This window comes from Alligator sinensis, unplaced genomic scaffold, assembly GCF_000455745.1.
Source record: "Alligator sinensis unplaced genomic scaffold, ASM45574v1 scaffold512_1, whole genome shotgun sequence".
NCBI lineage: Eukaryota > Metazoa > Chordata > Crocodylia > Alligatoridae > Alligator > Alligator sinensis.
The window spans coordinates 2,005,968-2,024,049 of NW_005842063.1; the positions used below are offsets into that span (position 1 = coordinate 2,005,968).

The 18,082-nt window shown below is 57.8% G+C and overlaps 1 protein-coding gene across 1 annotated transcript in view; it reads left to right on the forward strand.

Moving 5' to 3' along the window:
* The first annotated feature begins 3,610 nt into the window (after nucleotides 1–3,610).
* Nucleotides 3,611–18,082, forward strand: part of FBLIM1 (filamin binding LIM protein 1) — a 16,755-nt gene continuing 2,283 nt past the window's right edge. The window contains exons 1-9 of the mRNA XM_025203701.1: nucleotides 3,611–4,463; nucleotides 7,385–7,501; nucleotides 10,683–10,974; nucleotides 12,518–12,690; nucleotides 13,266–13,395; nucleotides 14,017–14,186; nucleotides 14,988–15,166; nucleotides 16,274–16,391; nucleotides 18,015–18,061. Coding sequence (XP_025059486.1) covers nucleotides 10,698–10,974; nucleotides 12,518–12,690; nucleotides 13,266–13,395; nucleotides 14,017–14,186; nucleotides 14,988–15,166; nucleotides 16,274–16,391; nucleotides 18,015–18,061 — 1,094 coding nt within the window. The 5' untranslated portion in view covers nucleotides 3,611–4,463; nucleotides 7,385–7,501; nucleotides 10,683–10,697. The remainder of the gene's footprint in view (nucleotides 4,464–7,384; nucleotides 7,502–10,682; nucleotides 10,975–12,517; nucleotides 12,691–13,265; nucleotides 13,396–14,016; nucleotides 14,187–14,987; nucleotides 15,167–16,273; nucleotides 16,392–18,014; nucleotides 18,062–18,082) is intronic.

Below are 18,082 nucleotides of genomic sequence, written 5' to 3' on the forward strand. Positions count from 1 at the left end.
TGGGGTGATGCAAGCCCGGCTTTCTTCCGAATGAAAGACACGCTGCCTCCTTCCTCAACTGGACCCCCTCCCTCCGCCCGCTGCAGGGCTGAGACCCCGTCCCCCCCAAGCCGTCGCCACCAGGACGAGGTGCCCCGGCACCCCCCTGCCCTCCCCTGGGGTCCACCAGCCTTCACCCCGCCGAGCGGGCAAGGAGGGGGTGACGGTGCGAGCTCTGCGGCCGGGCACAAAGAGGAGCGCAGCCAGCACATGGTTTGCATTAGCCCCCGCACCGTGCTCCCGGGCCCAGCCAGCCTGGCCGCTTGGTCCCTGGGGTATCGGTTGTTTTCAGTGCATTTGCCATGGGGGAGAAGCCCCGATTCCTCCCCGTGCACCTAATTGCATTTCATCGGGAGCTTGAAATGACTCCCCTGTCTGTAAAATGGGGCTAATGCCTCCCTGCCCCACCCCCGGGCAAGCCAGCAGGCTCTGTAAAGCGCTTGGGGGTGACAGGCCAGTTGCTGGCCGGGCTCTGAGGGCAGCTGAAGGCCTCCCCCAAGCCCGTGCGTCTTCTGGCAGCGCTGCAGCTGGAGCAGGAGTGGCAGGGTGTGGCTGCCGGGCCACTAAACCTTATCCGAGATAGAGGTTAGCTGGCCCCTGTGACCACAGCACTGGAGGATTTCCATTGTCTTTAACATCCTCTGCAAGATGGGGTGCTGCTCTCATTTCCATTGCACCAGCTGAGGCCTGGAGAGACTAAGTGACATGCCCCAGGGGCCGCGGGACACCCATGGCAGAGCAGGGAATTGAACCCGGGTCTCTGCAGTGCCCGTGGGCCTGGCCAGCTGCTCCCCTGGGTGTGTGACATGGCTGTCATCAAGGGGGGTGTTGTGTGGGGGTCATAGGGGAGGTAGGACTCTTGGAGGGGGGGAGGAATCGGGGTCCCAGCAGGCAGTCTCCAGCTCCTGGGAGGACTGCCAGGACCTGATGCTGGCTAGTCAGACTTGGTGTAGCTCCATAGCTGGTCTGAGCATTCAGGATCGGGAGCAGACAGCAGCCCCCGCCCATGCCCCGCAGTGGGCCACACTGCATCTCCTGCCCTGGGAGGCAGAGCCATTCATTGCACAGGTATTTTGTGGAGATGCCTGTGGGGATTAGGACACCCATCTTGCTAGAGCGGCACGTAACTGTCCCAGCATTGCCAAAGTGGCTGAGCATGTTCGGGCAAAGTTTTTATCCTTGCAAATCAAGGCAGAAAAGCCTGGGGAAAGCCCCGGGCGCCGGAAACGACCGGGTGCAGAACAGCATTGTGCTAGGAGAAAGGTGCCACTGCCCGTGACGGGAGCACCAGGCTTGCATCCATGCAGGGTTTTGTCCCAGCGGGAGGATGGTTTGTGTCTCTTAGGGTCGTGGAAAAGACGGGCTGGAAAGGACCTTTAGATTTTGTGTGGCCCAGATCATGAGACCGCTCCCTTAGCCCCATGCACAGCGTCCTGCTATCCTGCCCGTGAGCAGGGCGGAAGGGGGGCCTGGAGACCCTGGCAGCAGCACCAGGAGGGCAGTGCAGGGAGCAGCAAACCCAGAGGCAAGTTAACCCTGCACAGGCTGCATGTGGCCACCAGTTGCAGCCACCAGTTTGATATGGCACACGCAGCCAATGCAAGCCTGGCGCTCCCGTCACAGGCAGTGGCATCCAGTTGGACAGCCCTGATCTAGTCCAGCCCCCTGTACTGAGGCGGGACCGAGCGTATCCAGACCGTCTGGCAGGCCTGCAAAGTCCCGTTTCCCTGGGCACTGGAGAAAGGACCAGCAGCAGCAAAGTCCCTTGCTCAGAAATCCCCAGTTCTGCCATTCCAGCAAGCTCTGTGCCCAAGAAGCTCTGTCCCTCTCAAGGATGGGTCCCGGATCAGCAAGGGTTAAGCAGCCAGGCTTGCTCACCAGGTGGACTTCGTCATCCTGATGATTCGGAGCTATATCGTGTCTGACCTTGCCGGGAAGTGCAGAGGAAAGCCTGTGTCTCGGAGGAGGTGTTAGTCACGCTTTGTGAGCAGCCACGTCTGGCGCACGGTCGGCAGCGGCTGGACCCCAGCAGCCAGGCGGAGGGTGGCATGGGCCTGGCCATTGTTCCTGAGGTTAAAGGGTGGCGTGGGCCTGAGTGTGATTAAAGGACCTAAAAACAGTGAATGAAAACCAGTCAGGCTCAAGGCTGATCTAACCCAGGATCCTGCGAGAGCTCCCGCAGCAGCACATGTGGAAATGGTTTCCCATGCCTCCGCTACCTCCCCCCGTCCTGCTCTCCAGTACCCAGAGACTGACCTTAGCCCTGAAGCTAACGCCGGGTCCCTGTGGCGCCAACGATCAGCAGTGGGCCCCAGGCAGGCCCTGCATCCCATGCCAGACCCCCCTCCTGCAGGCCGGACCCCAGCTGGGGGGAAGGGCTGGAGTCCTGATTCCACCTCTGGAGGCGAGCCAGCCTGCGCTTGTGGCTGGAGGTAGCAGAGGGAGGCACGGCCTTGGGCAAGTCCCTTAGCCTCTCCATGGTGGGGACAAGAGAGGGGGCAACATGGGGGTGAAGCAGTGCATTGCTTGGGCCTCATGTGCTTGGAGGGAAGAGCCTGGGGGCTCGATTACTGTTATTAGAGACCCCCATTAACCCTTTCCCAGCCCTTAACTGCTGAGCTCAAAGCGTTCGGCCTCCCCCTCCCTGCCCTGCCCCAGGGGAAGGAGAGAGGCCAGGTGGCTGGGCTTGGCAGACAGAGGAGCTGACAGATGAATGTGGAGCTCTGGGATGTGAAGGGCCCTGTTTGTTTTCCCATTGTGAAGCCAGGCTTGTCCACACACGGCCGTCTGGGTCTGAACAAACAGCGCTTCCTTCCCCTGGCTGGGAATCGCTGCCCTGGGTCGTGGTCTCCCCCAGCCTTGCTGGGCTTCTACCCTCAGCCGGGCTGGAGGACACGGCTCTCCCTGCAACGGGGCCAGGCTGCACCCCCCTGCAGCCATGAAGTGATTACGGAGAGCAGCTCACGGCGGGTTTGGGCCTAGGATGCATCCGCAGCTCCCGTCGCTTCCCGGGGGCGGCCCTGTGCAAGGCAGGATTATACCCGCAGGAGCTGCCTGAGCCTTGCCTCCCTTCCTACCTTCTGCCCTGGCCTGCGGGATTCCCAGGGTCCACAGCAGTGGGTCTCCACCTTTGAGAGCCCCAAATTCAAACACTTATTTATATATTTCAGTGCTCACTTTCCTGCAGAGGTGCTGGGTCGGGGAGGTGGGAGATTGCCCAGGCAGGGACAAGCCTGAACCTCTGCTTAGTAGATCTGCTCGTGTCCTCACACCTCATGGCACCCTTCGAGGATCACTGGTCTGCAAAGACACAGCGATGCCAGAGCTCGGGAGATGCTGATGCTGTCTTCACAGACCCTAGAGGGTCTGTGCCAGGGGCCGGTCCAAGCACCGGGTGAACCCGCTCAGCTGTTCTCAGTTCAGTTCTGCTCCGCATGCCCGAAGGTTTCCATGGAAGTGGCTGAGCTGAGCGAGGAAGGCTGGAGCCCAGCTTCCAAACCGAGCCCTCGAGCCAGGGTACACCTTGCAGGGCTGATGTCTCTGGGTGCAGAGCACCCCCTACCCTTTGAGTAACCACACAGCCCTCTGGAAAGCAGCGCCCGAGAGGTCTCAAATTGAGCCCCCAGGATCACAGCCGCTTCGTCCCATCTTGCCCACGGGACTTGCCCAAAGCTGCGGAGACAGAACGGGGCTCGGAGGTCCCGGCTCCTCGGTGGTGCTCACATGCGTCAGCTGGAGGAGGCTGGCAGAGGAGGGGAAGGAAGCCGCAAGACGAGACACGTCCCCAGGCCTCTCTGTGCCATTTCGCCCACTCAGCAGCTGACTCCGAGGAAAAGCTGGGATGTGCCCACCTCTGGGATCAAAGTCTCCAGCCGCCACATGGAGAGGTCGGGCTCTCAGTCGCTTCCCCTGTGTTGAAGCAAACGCGTGCGTATCCTTTGTAAGAAATTTGACTTCACGATTTCCCCCCTGGAGACATGCCTGCGGCTGGTGAATGGCAGCCGTCCATTCCTGACCTCCCTTCCCACACCTTGGGTGGCAGGCCGGGAGACGTTGGGTGCAGGGAGCCGGGGGCCGGGCTGCCTGTTTGCTCCGTGGCATTTAACAGATGCGCTCTGAGCCAAGGAAGAGGGAGAATTCGGCTTTAAAAAAAATCTCTGAATCATTATGTCACGCACAAAGTATGCGCAGAATGTGCGTGCTGGGTTTACCTTCCCACTTCCCACACGCTGGGGCTGCGTCCTGCTCCCCACGGGCTCGGGGTCTGGTTTTCGTTACATGAAAGCCCGCTTAGCTGGGGGCAGGATTTCTTCTGCTCTCCAGTTCCCTGTCAAGCAGCACAAAGAGCCTGTAGCACGGATCAGACGTGGAGCCCTGGCCCAGATTCTCCGCGGTGCTTAGGTGCCCGGCTCCCCTGGATCGAGGTGGGAGCTCTGTCTTGTCGAGGGGGTGAACGCTTGCACCTCGCTCGGGCTCAGCACCTCTGGGATGAGGCTGTAGAGGTGGTCGCTGAGACCTCATGTGCAGTACTGGGATGTGGGCACGGTGCAGGAGAGGCCGGATGGTACCACGGAGCCAGGAGAGCAGGGGAAGCGGCAGGAAGCCAAGGTGCAGGAGCTGGCTCTGCACATGGGAACCATGAACCCCCTGACCCGGTGACCAGGATCGCTGCCAGCCTCCGATTGCAGGGAAGGAGCCAGAGCCAGGCTGCAGGTCTAACCAGGACCCCCCACGCCGCAGAGTCGGAGAGCAAGCAGCTTGCATGAACCCCGATCCCTAGCCCAGCGGGGGCCTGCAGGACAGCGGCTGGAAGGCTGCCCAGGCCTCGCTCCTTCCCTTTTCCTACTTTAGCAACAGGAGGGAGGTTTCTACCACGTTCTCGACACCAGAAGAAGAATTTTGCAGCCTGGAACATCCCAGGGGCGGTTGGCAAAGGCCTGCGCGGGTTTGCTGGGTTTGTCCACACCGAATCCCTGCACAGATGCGAGCCAGTGGCGTTCTTGTGTCGTGCATCCGTGTCCCCACGTGTGACGGAGGGGGTGACCGTTACCAGTCGCGGGTCACAGGCAGGCTTACGCTGGGCTTGCCATGCCGTAAGGGGTGGGGGGTCCTTTGCAGAGGCAGAGCACCTCTGGATCCTCTCTCCTGTTACGGGGCAGTGTGTGCTGGTAGCAAGAGTGTCCTCTGCTCTCCTCATCTCTGTGGGTCCGGTGCTTTCCCTGCCAGCCCCAAAGCACGTTAGCAGCCGCACAAACCATGCTATGGGCATCTTTACCCAGGGGGTTGTGGTGTCCTGGTGCTTGGAGCCAGAAGGGCTTCAAATTAAGCTTCCTGGGTTTGACGCCAGCCCTGCTGATGGCTGCCACGGTGACCTTTGGCAAATGGCTGCTTCTGTGCCTCGGTTTCCCCACTTGCAAAAGATGATGGCTACTGCCTAGCTTTGTTGGGAGGCCTAATTAACTGCTGCTTGTGAAGGACTGGAGCGTCTCCACTGAGAGGTGCCGAAGTGCATCTACCCTGGTTGTGGGTGCTAGTTTAATTTTATTTACCTATGTTGACCTTGAGCGGAGAGGCTCCTAAGCAGATGGTATGTTTGCATTCACCTGGGTTACTCGGGTGTGTAATATTGCTCAGACTCAGGACTTCATTTCCTCCGTGCCCCCAATCCTGAGATCCCCGCCTCTCATTATGCTACTCGCTGGAGTCAGCCTAGTACCACTGGGTCCCCATCACAGAGGGCTGCCCGGGGCTCACAGGTATAGCGGGATCCCCCTCCCCCCTGGAGTGGCGATCCAGGAAATGAAATCCAAGCAACAATATTAAAACATCAGCACGGAGGGACAAAGGGCTCGGTTCAGCCTATCGCAGGATCTCGGCGAGGAGCGAGGGCTCCCGCCGGGTCTTCGAGCGACGCGGGTTTGCACGCTGCGGCTCTGCAGCGCAGATGGTTTGGAAAGTCACCCCCTGCTTGGGGGCTCCCTTGGCTTGCTGGAGCACGTGTGCCGGGAGACGGGGAGGGTCTGCTTTAAAGGACCCTGGCTGAGAAAAACACTCCTCAGCTTGCAACAGAAATGGCTTTGCGATATCAGACAGGTAGAAGGAGAAGCAGTGCCCCCTTCCAGCCCACTCACACTCACACACTTTTCTGCCCTGAGCTTCCCACCCTTTTAGCTCAGGCTGAAGGATGAGAAGACTCCCGCTGACTTTCAGCTGTCCAGGCCTCTGGTTGACTTCTCCGCACTTTGCTGTGCTTTGCAGGCTGGGCATTTTCCCGTCTCTCGCTGCGGCGCTTCCTTGCTCTCTCCTGGGAGTTGCTGGGTTGCTGGTTGTAGCCGCGCTGGTCTAAGGACATCGGCAGACAAGATGCTTTGGGTCGATGCGATATCTTTTATTAGACCGACTGAGTAGTCGGAAAAAAGTTCTTTGCTCTCCCGGGAGTTGTGTTTTAGGCCCTGGCTCTGATGGGGAAACTACACCCAGATGTGACCTACACAGGGAAGAATATCTGTGGGCTTTGGCCCGTTGTCTGCTTCCTTATCATGTATAAATAGTGTTGGAAAGAGTTTCAAGTCTGTTTGCCTGCCTCCACTTCCCCAGATGCTTTCTACCCATAGAAATTCTCCTCCTGTTGGTCCAGAAGTATTTATGATGCCGAAAGGCGGGTGAAATGATGAGAGTGCAACAGCCAAGAAAGTGGAAGTTGAGCAATTGAGAGGAGAGGGAGATTTTAATTGGAGCCTTTCAAACTTTCTCTCTCTTGTTCACACCTTTTTAATTGAAACCGTCAAGTCACGTTTTGGAGAAAGCAAGTCTAAGTTAAACACTTAGGACTGCCAGCTCTCAGCCGAATGTGTGAGTGCTCCTAGGATTGGAGATGTTGGGCCGCTCTCCAGAATCCCAATGTTTTCAGGTTTATATTGCCTTTTTTTTCCATAAAGAGAAAAAGATGTGCAGTAAAACCCCATTTGTGGGTCACATTTGAGCTCCATCCAGTTCCCCTGTTTTAATGAAATACAAAAAGTCCTAGGTTGTTACAACTCTCCCTACAGAGCTGAAGTTTGGGGCCAAAAGCACCAAACTGTTCCTTTAATTCTGATTTTTTTCCCCAGCTGCTAATGGTTTATGGCAGATGATGTCATCAGACTATGTTAATGGTTTTTGGGGGTTCTTTGTTTTGTTTTTTTTTACCTTTTGCATCTTTCCTAATTTCAAATTAAGATCCTAGAAGACGACCCTCTCCGTGAGTCTGGGCCCATCTCTTGCAAGGAGGTTGTTAGGGACATCAATCTCAGGTCACGATGCTGCTCGGCGCTGATTGTAACCGGACGTGCTTTTCTGCCACCAGGTTCTTCTCTAAGCGATCACAGCTGCTACAGACGTCGCTGCCAGAGGCGCGCGCTGAGACGTCGTCCACTTTGGGAGACAACGGCTTGCGGGCCAGTTTAGGGAGGGGGAAACCCTGGTAAGTAGTCTAAACTGTTTCTGATTCCTGCAGAACTTGCAGCTCGGTGGCTCTGGTGAAGGGTTGTGCTGTGTTTTGAAATTTTGGCTGCTTTTTGCCACTACATCAGGGACAAGCCGCTTAGCCAGCTGCCCAGGAGTTCCCCTGACCTGTGGGGGCGTCACTGAAACTCCTTGATTTTTCCACGTAAATAATGCCATGCAAAAGGCGACAGGGCCCAAGCATCAGCTAACTCTGCCTTTCCTCCAGGACCTTTCACTGAGCGTCTCTCAGCACCGTGCACACAAAACACTGATGAGTTTGGTCTGACCAGCCCCTCTCGTTGAGTTGGGTCTGTCTCGTTCTTGCATTTTGCATCTGGGGAAACTGAGGCACAGAGCATAGAGGGATCTTGCCCAAGGGGAGTTCAGAGCTGGGAAGAGAGTGGAGGTCTGGTCCTGGGGGGTTGACCTGATGCAGAGCGATGCTTCGTGCCCTGCCGTAGATCATGTTTGACAGTGTGGGGGGGATGGTGCTATGGAGAAGCAAAGGACCCCACTGCATCCCAGGTTACAGCACTCAGCTTTTGGGGCCTCCCATGGGCTTTGGAAAATTACTGGAAAGGGTGCCAAGGACTTCCCATGTTGTAACCAGCTTCAGCGCGTTTGTGCACCGTCAGCAGCTGCTTGGCTGCAGCCAAGACTGGTTCTCTGGCAGCCGCAGAGCATGGGAAGACAGCGTGGTCTTCGGGCTGGATGAAATGTTTTGTTTCAAATCGGGGTGTTATCTGCCTTGGCAGTAAAACGGAAGGAAATAACGAAACGAAGGGCGTGGAGAGATGAAACCATTCTGGTTATTTAGAAAAGGGGGCCGGACTCGCTGGTCATCAGGCTGATGTGTTGCAACTGCTCTGGGCATCTGCTCCGCTCCGAGTCAGGCAGGATAACTCGGCAGCTGCTTCGTTGTACAGGATCCCACTCCAGGCTCGCTTCTGCTGGCTGCGGGCTGGGGCGGATGCATTAGAGCACATCAGGGGTCATACGTTCGCGAGGGATAAATCCTGTTGCCTTCTATGTCTGCGTAATTGCCGTGTCTGTCTGCACCCGGGGTCATTTGGGATTGACGTGCCTCAGCTCAGATTTCCTGTGGCTTTTCCTCCATGCAGACGACACAAATTGGCCAAACGTCTTCTTTTTCCTGATCACTTGGAGCTACCAAGAGATGTGTCCATAAGAATTGCCCACCTGTGCCATGCGGCCCATGGACAGAGGCAGCTTTTTGCCCCCTCGCTGGGGGCAGGACAGGGGTTGGCCCAGAGGGACCCCTAGAGATCCCTTCCAGCCCAACCTCTCTAGGATTGCTGTGATCTGATTGCATCTCCCCCCTTCCTTTCTGTGCGCTGTTTCCATATCCGCGCGCTGAATTCATTTGACCGAGACATGGATCTGCCCGAGCACAGGCCTTCCCGACCTGCTGCGCGCTCTCCTCGCGCACACGTTGTTTGGCTGATTTCAGTTTTCCCGGAGGAGGTGGAAGAGCTCGTTAGTGCCTGGGGGTCCTTTCCAGCATAGAAAGCAGCCGGGGGGAGAGAGGTGGAATTTAGCCAAGTAGCTTTTATGAATGGCAGTAGTTAAATCCCTGGTGTTGTAGTGAGCTTCCCCCATTGCCCTTGCAGGGAGAAGGGGGGAGCTCAGGCCCATGGTCTACTATAGTCATATGGGACCAGCCTCACTGACGAGACATCTGCTGTCCTGGTACCCACTGGGGTGGTGAGATTGGTACTATGATGCCCTGACAGGCAGGGAGGGAGCACCTGTCCATGCCGGCAGCCTCCTTTTTAGCACACCCCTTGCACTGGTGGGAGCCAGTAACATCCTTCCGAGAGCGGCAAAGAACCAGTGTGCTTTTTGGGGAAGACAGCGTGGTTCAGTGATGCGGGCACTATTCCTGCCGCTGACCCTCCCTGTGCCTTAGTTTCCCCCTCAGATGATGCTCCTGGCTTCTTGTGTAAAGGGCTTGGGGATCCATGGCTGCACCATGCTGGATACACACCCTGCTTGATTCTTCACAGACATCCATGTGGAAAGAATAAAGCACTTAAGTGGCAAGAAATGCCAGGGCTAGGCTGCCCACTTTGCCATACCTCTGCCCTGGGGCCTGTGCTTCATGAGAGAGTCTCTGGTAGGGATCAGAGCTGCAATGAGGGTCTGAGTGGAGCCACTGGGGTCGATGCAGAAGGGGCTGGGAGTCAAGCCCTTGCTTTGTGGGCTGTATGGTTCACAGGGAGCTGTCTGATTTGGACCCTCTGCATGTGATCCCAGTCTCAGTTGATGGTAATCCCATCTCACATCTGTGACAGAGGCCAGCCAGGGCGGAAGCCGTGGCTGAGCCGTTGGGAGCGCTGGAGCGCAGTACGAGAGCCTCGAGCTGTCCCGTTCCCACAGGCTGGCAGGATGCCCTGGTGCATGTGTAGCCTACGAGGCAAGTGAAAGCCTTTGAGCTTTGGTGCTGTAGAAATAGCTGTGCACCATCCTTGTCCGCTCTGTGCCTCTGCTGCCTCCCTTTTTGTAGCTCCAAGGTGACAGCCCCTCTGAAATGGGCCAGGCTCATCCTCTCTGCCCTATGCATGGGCAAACAGAGGCACAGAGCGAGCAAAGTGGCAGCAGCACGGCGTAGAAACCAGCTCTGCAGCTTCCCAGGGCTTTTGCTCCTGATCCAGTTCCTTCCTCCTAGTAATGAACCGGGCATGGAGATGAGGGAGATCAGGACAGGGTCCTTGCGGCGTCAGGAACAGCTTCGTGTTGGCAACGCTGTTCTTGCAGCTCACCTGGCTCCGCAGAGCAACGAGCTGATTTCTGGGCTCCTGTTGGGTGCGATGGGCTGGTTTCTTTCTCCTTCCTTTCCAGGAAGGCAGACTTTGAACGCCAGGGCGTGTGCGGGCCGATAGTGCTGAGTGCATAGGAGCCAAAGGGGAAATAGCTCTAGCTCATTGGGAGCAGCTGGGCACGGCCCCAAAAGCCAGCTCACCTCCGCCGCTGCCTACGCGCCCAGGGTGTGGGAAACGGGAGAGCCTCAGACTGGGAGGATCTTGACCGGGAGAGGCGTTGCGGGGTCACGGCCAGGGGGACGGAGGCGGCGGGAGCCCCGTCGGGAGGAAGAGCGCAGCTCCTGGCTTCCTTCTCATTGCCCCTGTCCCTTCCAGAGCCCCCCGTGGAAGATGCTGTCCGGGAAGGTGGAGAAAAGGATTGCCTCGTCCGTATACATCACCCTGGCCCCGCCAAAGCGGGATGCGGCCATCAAGGGAGGCATTAGGCCGGAGGTTTGTCAGCCCAGCTCGGAGCCTCTCAGGGAGGCTGCAAAACCTGCGGGGACTCAGCCGCTCCAAGCGTCGCCCCCAAAGAAGTTGCCCACCAGCTGCCCTGCTGGCAAGCAGAATGGGAGGACCCTGGGACACGCCGGGCCGTCTCCTGGCCGGGGGGGCTCGTCCAATGGAGGTAAGGCGAATGTAAGGGACAACGTGCAGTGCGGGGGGCTCGCATCCTTCTTTTTGGACCCGGGCCGACAATAGGGGGTGTCACAGGTTGCTCCCCTGGGGAGGAGGGTGTGGTGCTGGAGCCACAAATTGTTTGCAGAGGATGTTTGAAGGCTGGAGGCCCTGGACTTCAGCAGCTCTCCCTGCGCTTTCCTCAGGGCACAGCTCCCAGCTGCTTGTTCAGGCTGGGTCTTGCTTTCTGCTCCTTCCCTGCTCGTCTCTGTGCTGCTCCTCTTGCAGCATGGAGCCTGGGGCGCTCCCCTGCCTCTGAGGCAGGCTGTGGGCACCGCGCTTGCGTTGCTGGTCCCTCCGGGCCACCCTGGCACAGGTGCCCTCAGTGCAGCCTCTCAGCACATCACCACCTGTACTTGCAGCCCTCCCCGCCCAGGCCAGGCTCCGGCCCTAAAGTAGCCAGCTGCAAGGTGGAGCCACCCCCTGCTTTCCCCTGGTGCCAGGCAGATAGCGGGTTAGGTGCTTCCAGTGGGAAGAGGAGCCCTGCTTTGCTGGAGGGGATCTCAAGCACGGCCGAAGGATCCCGTAGTCCTCATCTTCCAGCTCCCCAGCTGCTGGCGTGACGTGGAGGCATCCCAGCCTTCTCCATGTGCCAGCTGCTGCCCATCGCCACTTGGTTGTCGGGTCTGTTGGCCCTGCTACCACGCTCCCACTACCTCCATGGCGAAGGTAGTTTGCCTTCTGGGCTGGTCGTATCCTTCCCGGAGCAGGCTGGGTGGGGTGTGGGCTGCAGAGCAAACACAGGGCTGAGCAGATGGATTTGGCCACTTGCTAGCAAGTAGATGTGCAGGTCGATTCCTCTGTCCCCCTGCACAGCCTCCCCCTAAACAGCCACCAGAGACATGTGGCTGCTGCCTTCAGGGCGTTTTACCCCCCAAGCGCACTACCTCGGCCAGCACGACTGTGGGGGTGCACTGTCAAAGTCCAAACCATGGCTCAGCGAGAACAGGAGTAGGGCCAGACTGCCACAAGGCCCAACACGGGACCAGCCGCTTCGGCTTCGTTCCCTTCCTGTCTCCCCTGGGTTCAGGTCCTGGCTCTGTCACAGACTCCCTGCATGGCCTGGAGCATGTCACTTAGCCTGTCTGGCTTCAGGTCCCCACTCTGTACCCAGGGATACCAAAGCCAGCTTCTCGATGGGGCTATCGTGCAGGCAGCTTTCTTTGCAGGTGCAATGGGAACATGTGCATCCTGCCTGCCTCTGCACACACGTGTGTCCCCAGTTTGACACATGTCCACAAATGAAACCCCAGGCTCAGATGACACCGCTGCTACAAAGCACAGGCAGGAACCTGCCCAGCAGTCCCTCCCTGGAGGACTCGTAGCGTGGGGTGTCTCCCTACATCCACCAGCTTGCACCTCTCTGGGGAGGGAGGTTTTCTCAGCCTGGACCACAAGGCGCCCACGTGGAGCCACCAGATCTGGAAGCACTTGCCCTGGATGGCAGGGCCCCCAGCCCCTCAGAGTCCAGAGCCATTCCTTGTGTGTTTCAGGCTTTTCCTCCTTTCCTCGCCCGGCTGATGTCCCCACGGGCTCTGCCCCGAACCTCCCCCCGCCGCCTCCTCCTCCGCCGTGCCTTCTCGCAGACGCGCCGCACGCCCGGCCGGCAGAGACCCTCATCCCCGACCTGCAGAAGCTGGACATGGCCTCCCCCAGGCCTCTGCAGGTACGGGTTGGTTGCTCAGGCCCCACTGGGGAGGTTTCACGGCCCAATTTTCCTAGGTGTTTTTAACCCTGAAGCCTGTAGAGCAGCACCCTAGTCCTTGGGACATGCTTCGTGTTGGTTCCCCGCTCTGACACAGACTTGTTCCTGGAATCCGTGTGTGACTTTAAGCAAGTCGCTTGTCCCTTGATGCTTCAGTTTGCCCGTCTGTATAATGGGGCCAATGATCCTGCTTTTGTCCCAGCTGTTGTGTGTCAGCTCGCAGGGTCGCACGACAGGGACTGTGTGCATACAGCTCCTGGCGTGATGGCTGCTCTACGCTAGCACAGCGTGTGTCGCTGTTCTCCAGGAACGACTGGATTTGCAAGCTCTCCCCCACGGCCCAGGGACTGACTGCCTTGTCTCTGCAGCAGCGTGCAGAGCTGATGTGATTCAAATGCCGCCTGTCCCCAAGGTGCTCCTGCTCTTTGCCAGCAGTTTGTCACCAAGGCACAGCGAAGCTCTTGCCATCCCCCCGTGCTCAGCCTGGACCGGTGAGACACCCGGGGCCCCTGCTCACCAGGCCTCTTTCTGCTTAGCAGGCCTCAACCGTGTTCCCAGCAGAGCAGAGGCAGCACCACAGCCAGCCGAGCAGCCTGGCGCAAGCCCGGGAGCAGCAGGAACCAAAGGAGGGTGTGAACGGGCACCTGGACAGAGACGTCTCCAGAGGTAACAATGAGGAGCAGGACGGGTGCGGAAAGGCTGATTGCAGCGAGCCCATGTCACTGCGCTGGGTGCTGTGATGGCACTTTGCATCTCCAGCTCCCAATGTGCTGTGCAGACAAAATGGGCAGTGTTGTCCCCAGGTGGGTAAACTGAGGCACAGGGCTGGGGCTCACTGTCAGCAGGTGATAGGGTCCTGAGTGCCTCCCCACTGGCACAACGTTTTCCAGAGCATGGCCTGCCCTTTCCTATGGGGCCCAGGCCCTGGCCTCAGAGCGCTGCCCTGATACAGGACACATCTTCATGCGTGGCAGCAGCCCGATGCCTGGCACAGGATGGGCTGGGGTTGGCCAGGGCACTGGGGCTGCCGAGGGGTATCACGAGCCTTGTGAAGGGGGAAGGGAGTGTCAGGAGCCTCGTAAGGGAAGGGGAAGATGCAAGTTGCTTGCTGGAGGGGATTGAAGACAATGGAAAATTCATCGGTGACTCTCCCACCCACCGTGGGATGTACCGGGGCCCCGAGGCTTGGTTTTCTCCCCTGGTGCTGACACAGGGACCTCAGGTGCTGGCGGCTTTGCCTGGGAGGAGCCACCAGTCCCAGTGCCGTGATGTCCTCCTTCCTTGCAGACGTCTGCGCCTTTTGCCACAAAGCCATATCCACCCGGGCGCCGGCCATCGAGGCCATGCGGAAGCAGTACCATGCGGACTGCTTCACCTGCCGCGTCTGCCACTGCCGGCTGGCGGGCCAGCGCTACTACCAGAGAGACGGCCGCCCAATGTGCGACTCCTGCTACCAGGTAAGCGGTCTGGGCGCGGGGCCGTGGGAAGGACCAGGCCATTGTGTCCCCAGGTGTAGGCTCTGGCTCTGGAGTAGGAGGGGAACTGGGGACTTCCGCAGCTTGGCAAGAGGTGAATCCTGGGGGGGCTGAGTGCAGGGAGACCCCATGGGGAGACTCGTCTTTGTGATGACCAGATACGCTGGATTTGATGTAAGCCCAGACAGAACAACAGCCTGATCGTGCACGGGCCCCCAATGACTGCAGGGGTGCTCAGCCCCTAGCACAACCAGGCCAGGTGGTGAGCACGGGGGGCGAGGTGCTCCAGCTTGCTGCGTTCCCTCCCTGACTCCAACCAGGCGATCTGTGCCAAATTGCTTAGGCCCAGATTTCCAGACAAAGCCTCTGCCTCCACATCTGGTTGCTCTGTCCGAGGCCCCTTGAGAGTGGTGTTGGGAGGAGCTGAGCACTGCCCATCTCATGTTGCTCTCTGAAAACCAGGAGCTGAGGGCCTGACCGTGAGAGAGACCCTGGTTGGTTGGCTGAACCATACCCGATCCGTGCCTTGCCTTTCCCACCTGTGAAATGGGGTGATGCTTATGTAGATCATGGATGCTTTAGAACAGGCTGGAAAGAACCCAGAGACAAAGCACTGCCAAGAGGCAAAGGATTGTTGCTGCAGGACAGGTGGACATTGTGTCCCATAATTGCGATGCATCTATGGGTATTACTTGTACCAAAGCAGTAGGCTCTGAAGTCAGGACAACGACAGGTGTAGGAGGCACCTCTGAGTGGTCTCTGCCCTTCTTCTCCTTGCCCCAGGACACCCTGGAGAAATGTGCCAAGTGCCAGGCTGTGATCCTCAAGCACATCGTCCGAGCCCTGGGGAACGGGTACCACCCGGCGTGCTTCACCTGCGTCGTGTGTGGCCGGGGCATCGGGGATGAGAGCTTTGCAGTGGACGATCAGGACCAGGTGCACTGCGTCGATGACTTCTACAGGTACCCGGTGTTCCCAGCGGACGCCAGCTCCTATAACAGCGGCTGCTTCCTCTTCCTGCTCCTCCTCTCTCGGGGCTTGGTTCTCCACAAGATGCAAAGCGAGGAGTCGTTCACCCCTGGGAAGCCAGGGTGTGAATGACACTGAATCGCTCCCACCCGCGGTGTTTCAGAACAGCTTTGCAAGGGGTTGCTGGGTGCCCAGCTGTGCAGCAGGGAGGAATTGAGTCTGTGACCTCTGCAAACTTGGCATCCAGGCGTGCTCCCACTAATTCCAGGGGTAGAAAGAGCAGGCCCTTCATTGCTAGAGCAAGGTACTCAGGCCAGCAAACCCAGGCTGTCCAGGGCTCTCATTAAAGCCCTGTGGTGGGCTGTGCAAGTGGACTCCTCCTGGGAGGAGTGGTTGGTGGGATGGAGCCCTTCCACTTGCATCTGGTGAGCAAGACTCTTTTTCCTTTGGTCTGGACATGCAACACATTGACAACAGTGTAAAAGAAGAGTGGGCAGAGGATGTAAACCCTTAGATCAGTGTAATGACTTGTATCCAGTGGACGCTTAACCTGGAAAGATCAGGTGAAAAACCACAGCGGTTCAAGTAACCCCAGCATAGCTGTCATCTGTCCCGTTCCATCCGGGGTAGGTGTTTGCTCAAGGCAGGCAGGCCATTACCTCCTCCCCTGTCGCTTGGTGGTGAGACACTCTGCTAGCCCTGACTGAGAGCAGCTCTCCGCTCTGTGTCCCGCTGCAATTTTATAACCCCGCCATAAATTATACCTTTGCAGACATGCTGCATGTCCAGGCCTTTGCTTCTCTTCTTCTTCCGGGGTCTTGGCATTCACTCGCATTTAATTTCTAGTCACATGAATGCGTGGCCGGGGTCTACTCCCACGCTGGTGGAAGTGAGGACTCAGTGGGGTCTTGCTGGTGTAAACCCAGCATAAACCAGAGCAGAATTGGGACTGTCTCCACATCACGGGTCATCTTGCCCAGTTACACTGCCCATCCCCAGGACAGCTGAGGGAGGAGAGTCTTTTTTTTCATTTCAAATTGCACTGCAGATTGTGGCAGCTAATGGATAGGGCTTCAGAGACTGGTTGTTTGTCCCGCCAGGAAATATGCCTCCGTATGCAGTGCCTGCGAGGAGCCCATCATCCCGAACGAGGGCAGAGACGTCTACAAGATCGAGTGCCTGGGGCGAAACTTCCACGAGGCCTGCTACCGCTGCGAGGTGGGTTGTGCCAGGACTTTGCCGGTGTTTGGAGGGAGGGCAAAGAGTTCGGCCCGGCTGCTTGTGAGCACCCTGGGCTGTGCGGATCTGTTGCGTCTCATAGTGACACCAATTAGCTCAGTCACTCTTAACTTTGGACCCCAGTGGAACGATCAAATCGAGAGAATGCAACAGTTTCATTGTAAGTGCTGATGTAGGTATCGTTAGATGTCCACAGAACTGATACCTCTGTCTGTCCCCAGAGACAGGCTTTATGTGCAATTCCCATAACCAGGGAGAAGGTCGTAACAGTGAGATCAGCAACCCCTGGATGGAAGCTGTCTCCCAGGGGTTAATTAAGACAGGGCCGGGCAGCGGATCAGGAAGGATTTTTACCCCATGGTCAGATGGATATAGACTGGGGGGGGTGTAGGTTGTAGCCGTGTTGGTCTAAGGACATAGGCAGACAAGGTGCTGTGGGTTCCTCAGCCTGACGAAGAGTATTTATACCCGAAAGCTTGCAAAGAAGAATTTTTCCAACATTTGAGTTGGTCTAATAAAAGATATCAGATTTACCCAAAGAACCTTGTCTGCCTATGGGCTGTGGGGTTTTTTTCGCCTTCCTCTGTAGCAGGGGCATGGCCTCTTGGGATCTCTCGACCGTATATTAATGGGATGTTGGCTGCTGTGGTCCCCCCGCCTTACCTGTGGCAGGTTTGGGTGCGATGCCTTGTGTTGCATCAGGGTTGGCAGTAGTTTTGTGAGGGAGTTAGATGATGGATTTGTCTGGGATGGTTTGGAGAGGGCTGATCCTGCCTCAGGCAGGGGTTGGACTAGACATGATCCCTGGATCCCTTCCAGCCCCACTGCTCTACGATTCTGGCCTTTGGCAGGTGGTGGTAGAGCCACCCTGCCTTGGCCTGGAGAAGGCTGAATCCTCCTTTCTTTCTCTGGCCCCTGAGATTTTGTGATCTTTGCACCCCTGGGAAAAACCACTGGATCTTCAGTTGGAACGGGCAGTGCCGTCATAGTCCAGATGCTGCTACTGCGCACAGCTGGCCCCCTAAGGATCCTCCTTGTTACGGTGCCTAGGGGAAGGCTGGGGTCTTGTGAACAGACTCTCTTGCCTTTAGCAGTGTAAATCAGTCCGGAGCCTGCCTCAGACTCCACTGAAGTCAATGGAGATAAGTCAGCAGTCTGGCTCACTGTGGCCCACTTCCTACCCTCATTGTTTCAACCTCTCTGCTTGGAAGGCCATACCCCCAAAAGCCTCTCCCTCTTCCCAGGGACTGTTAAAGTACTTGGTGCCTAGCTGCATGGGTGGATCTTGCTCTTCGAAATGGCTGGTTTTGTGAGTCGTGGTTTTTGGGCCACCTCTTGGCCTCACAGCCTCCAGACATGCATAAGCCCATCTCCTACAGGAGGAGTTTTGTGGTCAGATCCTGCCCATGCAGAACAGAAGTGCACTGACCTTCCTGCCTGGGTGCTGTGGCCCAGATGCAACAGGCGGGTGTAACTCACGGCCACACAAGCTAATGCAGCAAGGGGCTGGGTCTAGAGCGGTGGGATAGGTTTGGAGGGTGGGAGCCGAGTGATTGAAAACAGCGTGGCCCAAATAACACGCGTGCTTGATATACCCCGCAGAACTGCAGGATTGCCCTGTCCCCGGAGCCGACCGAGAGTGGCTGGGGGCCCCCCGGCACCCCCCCACC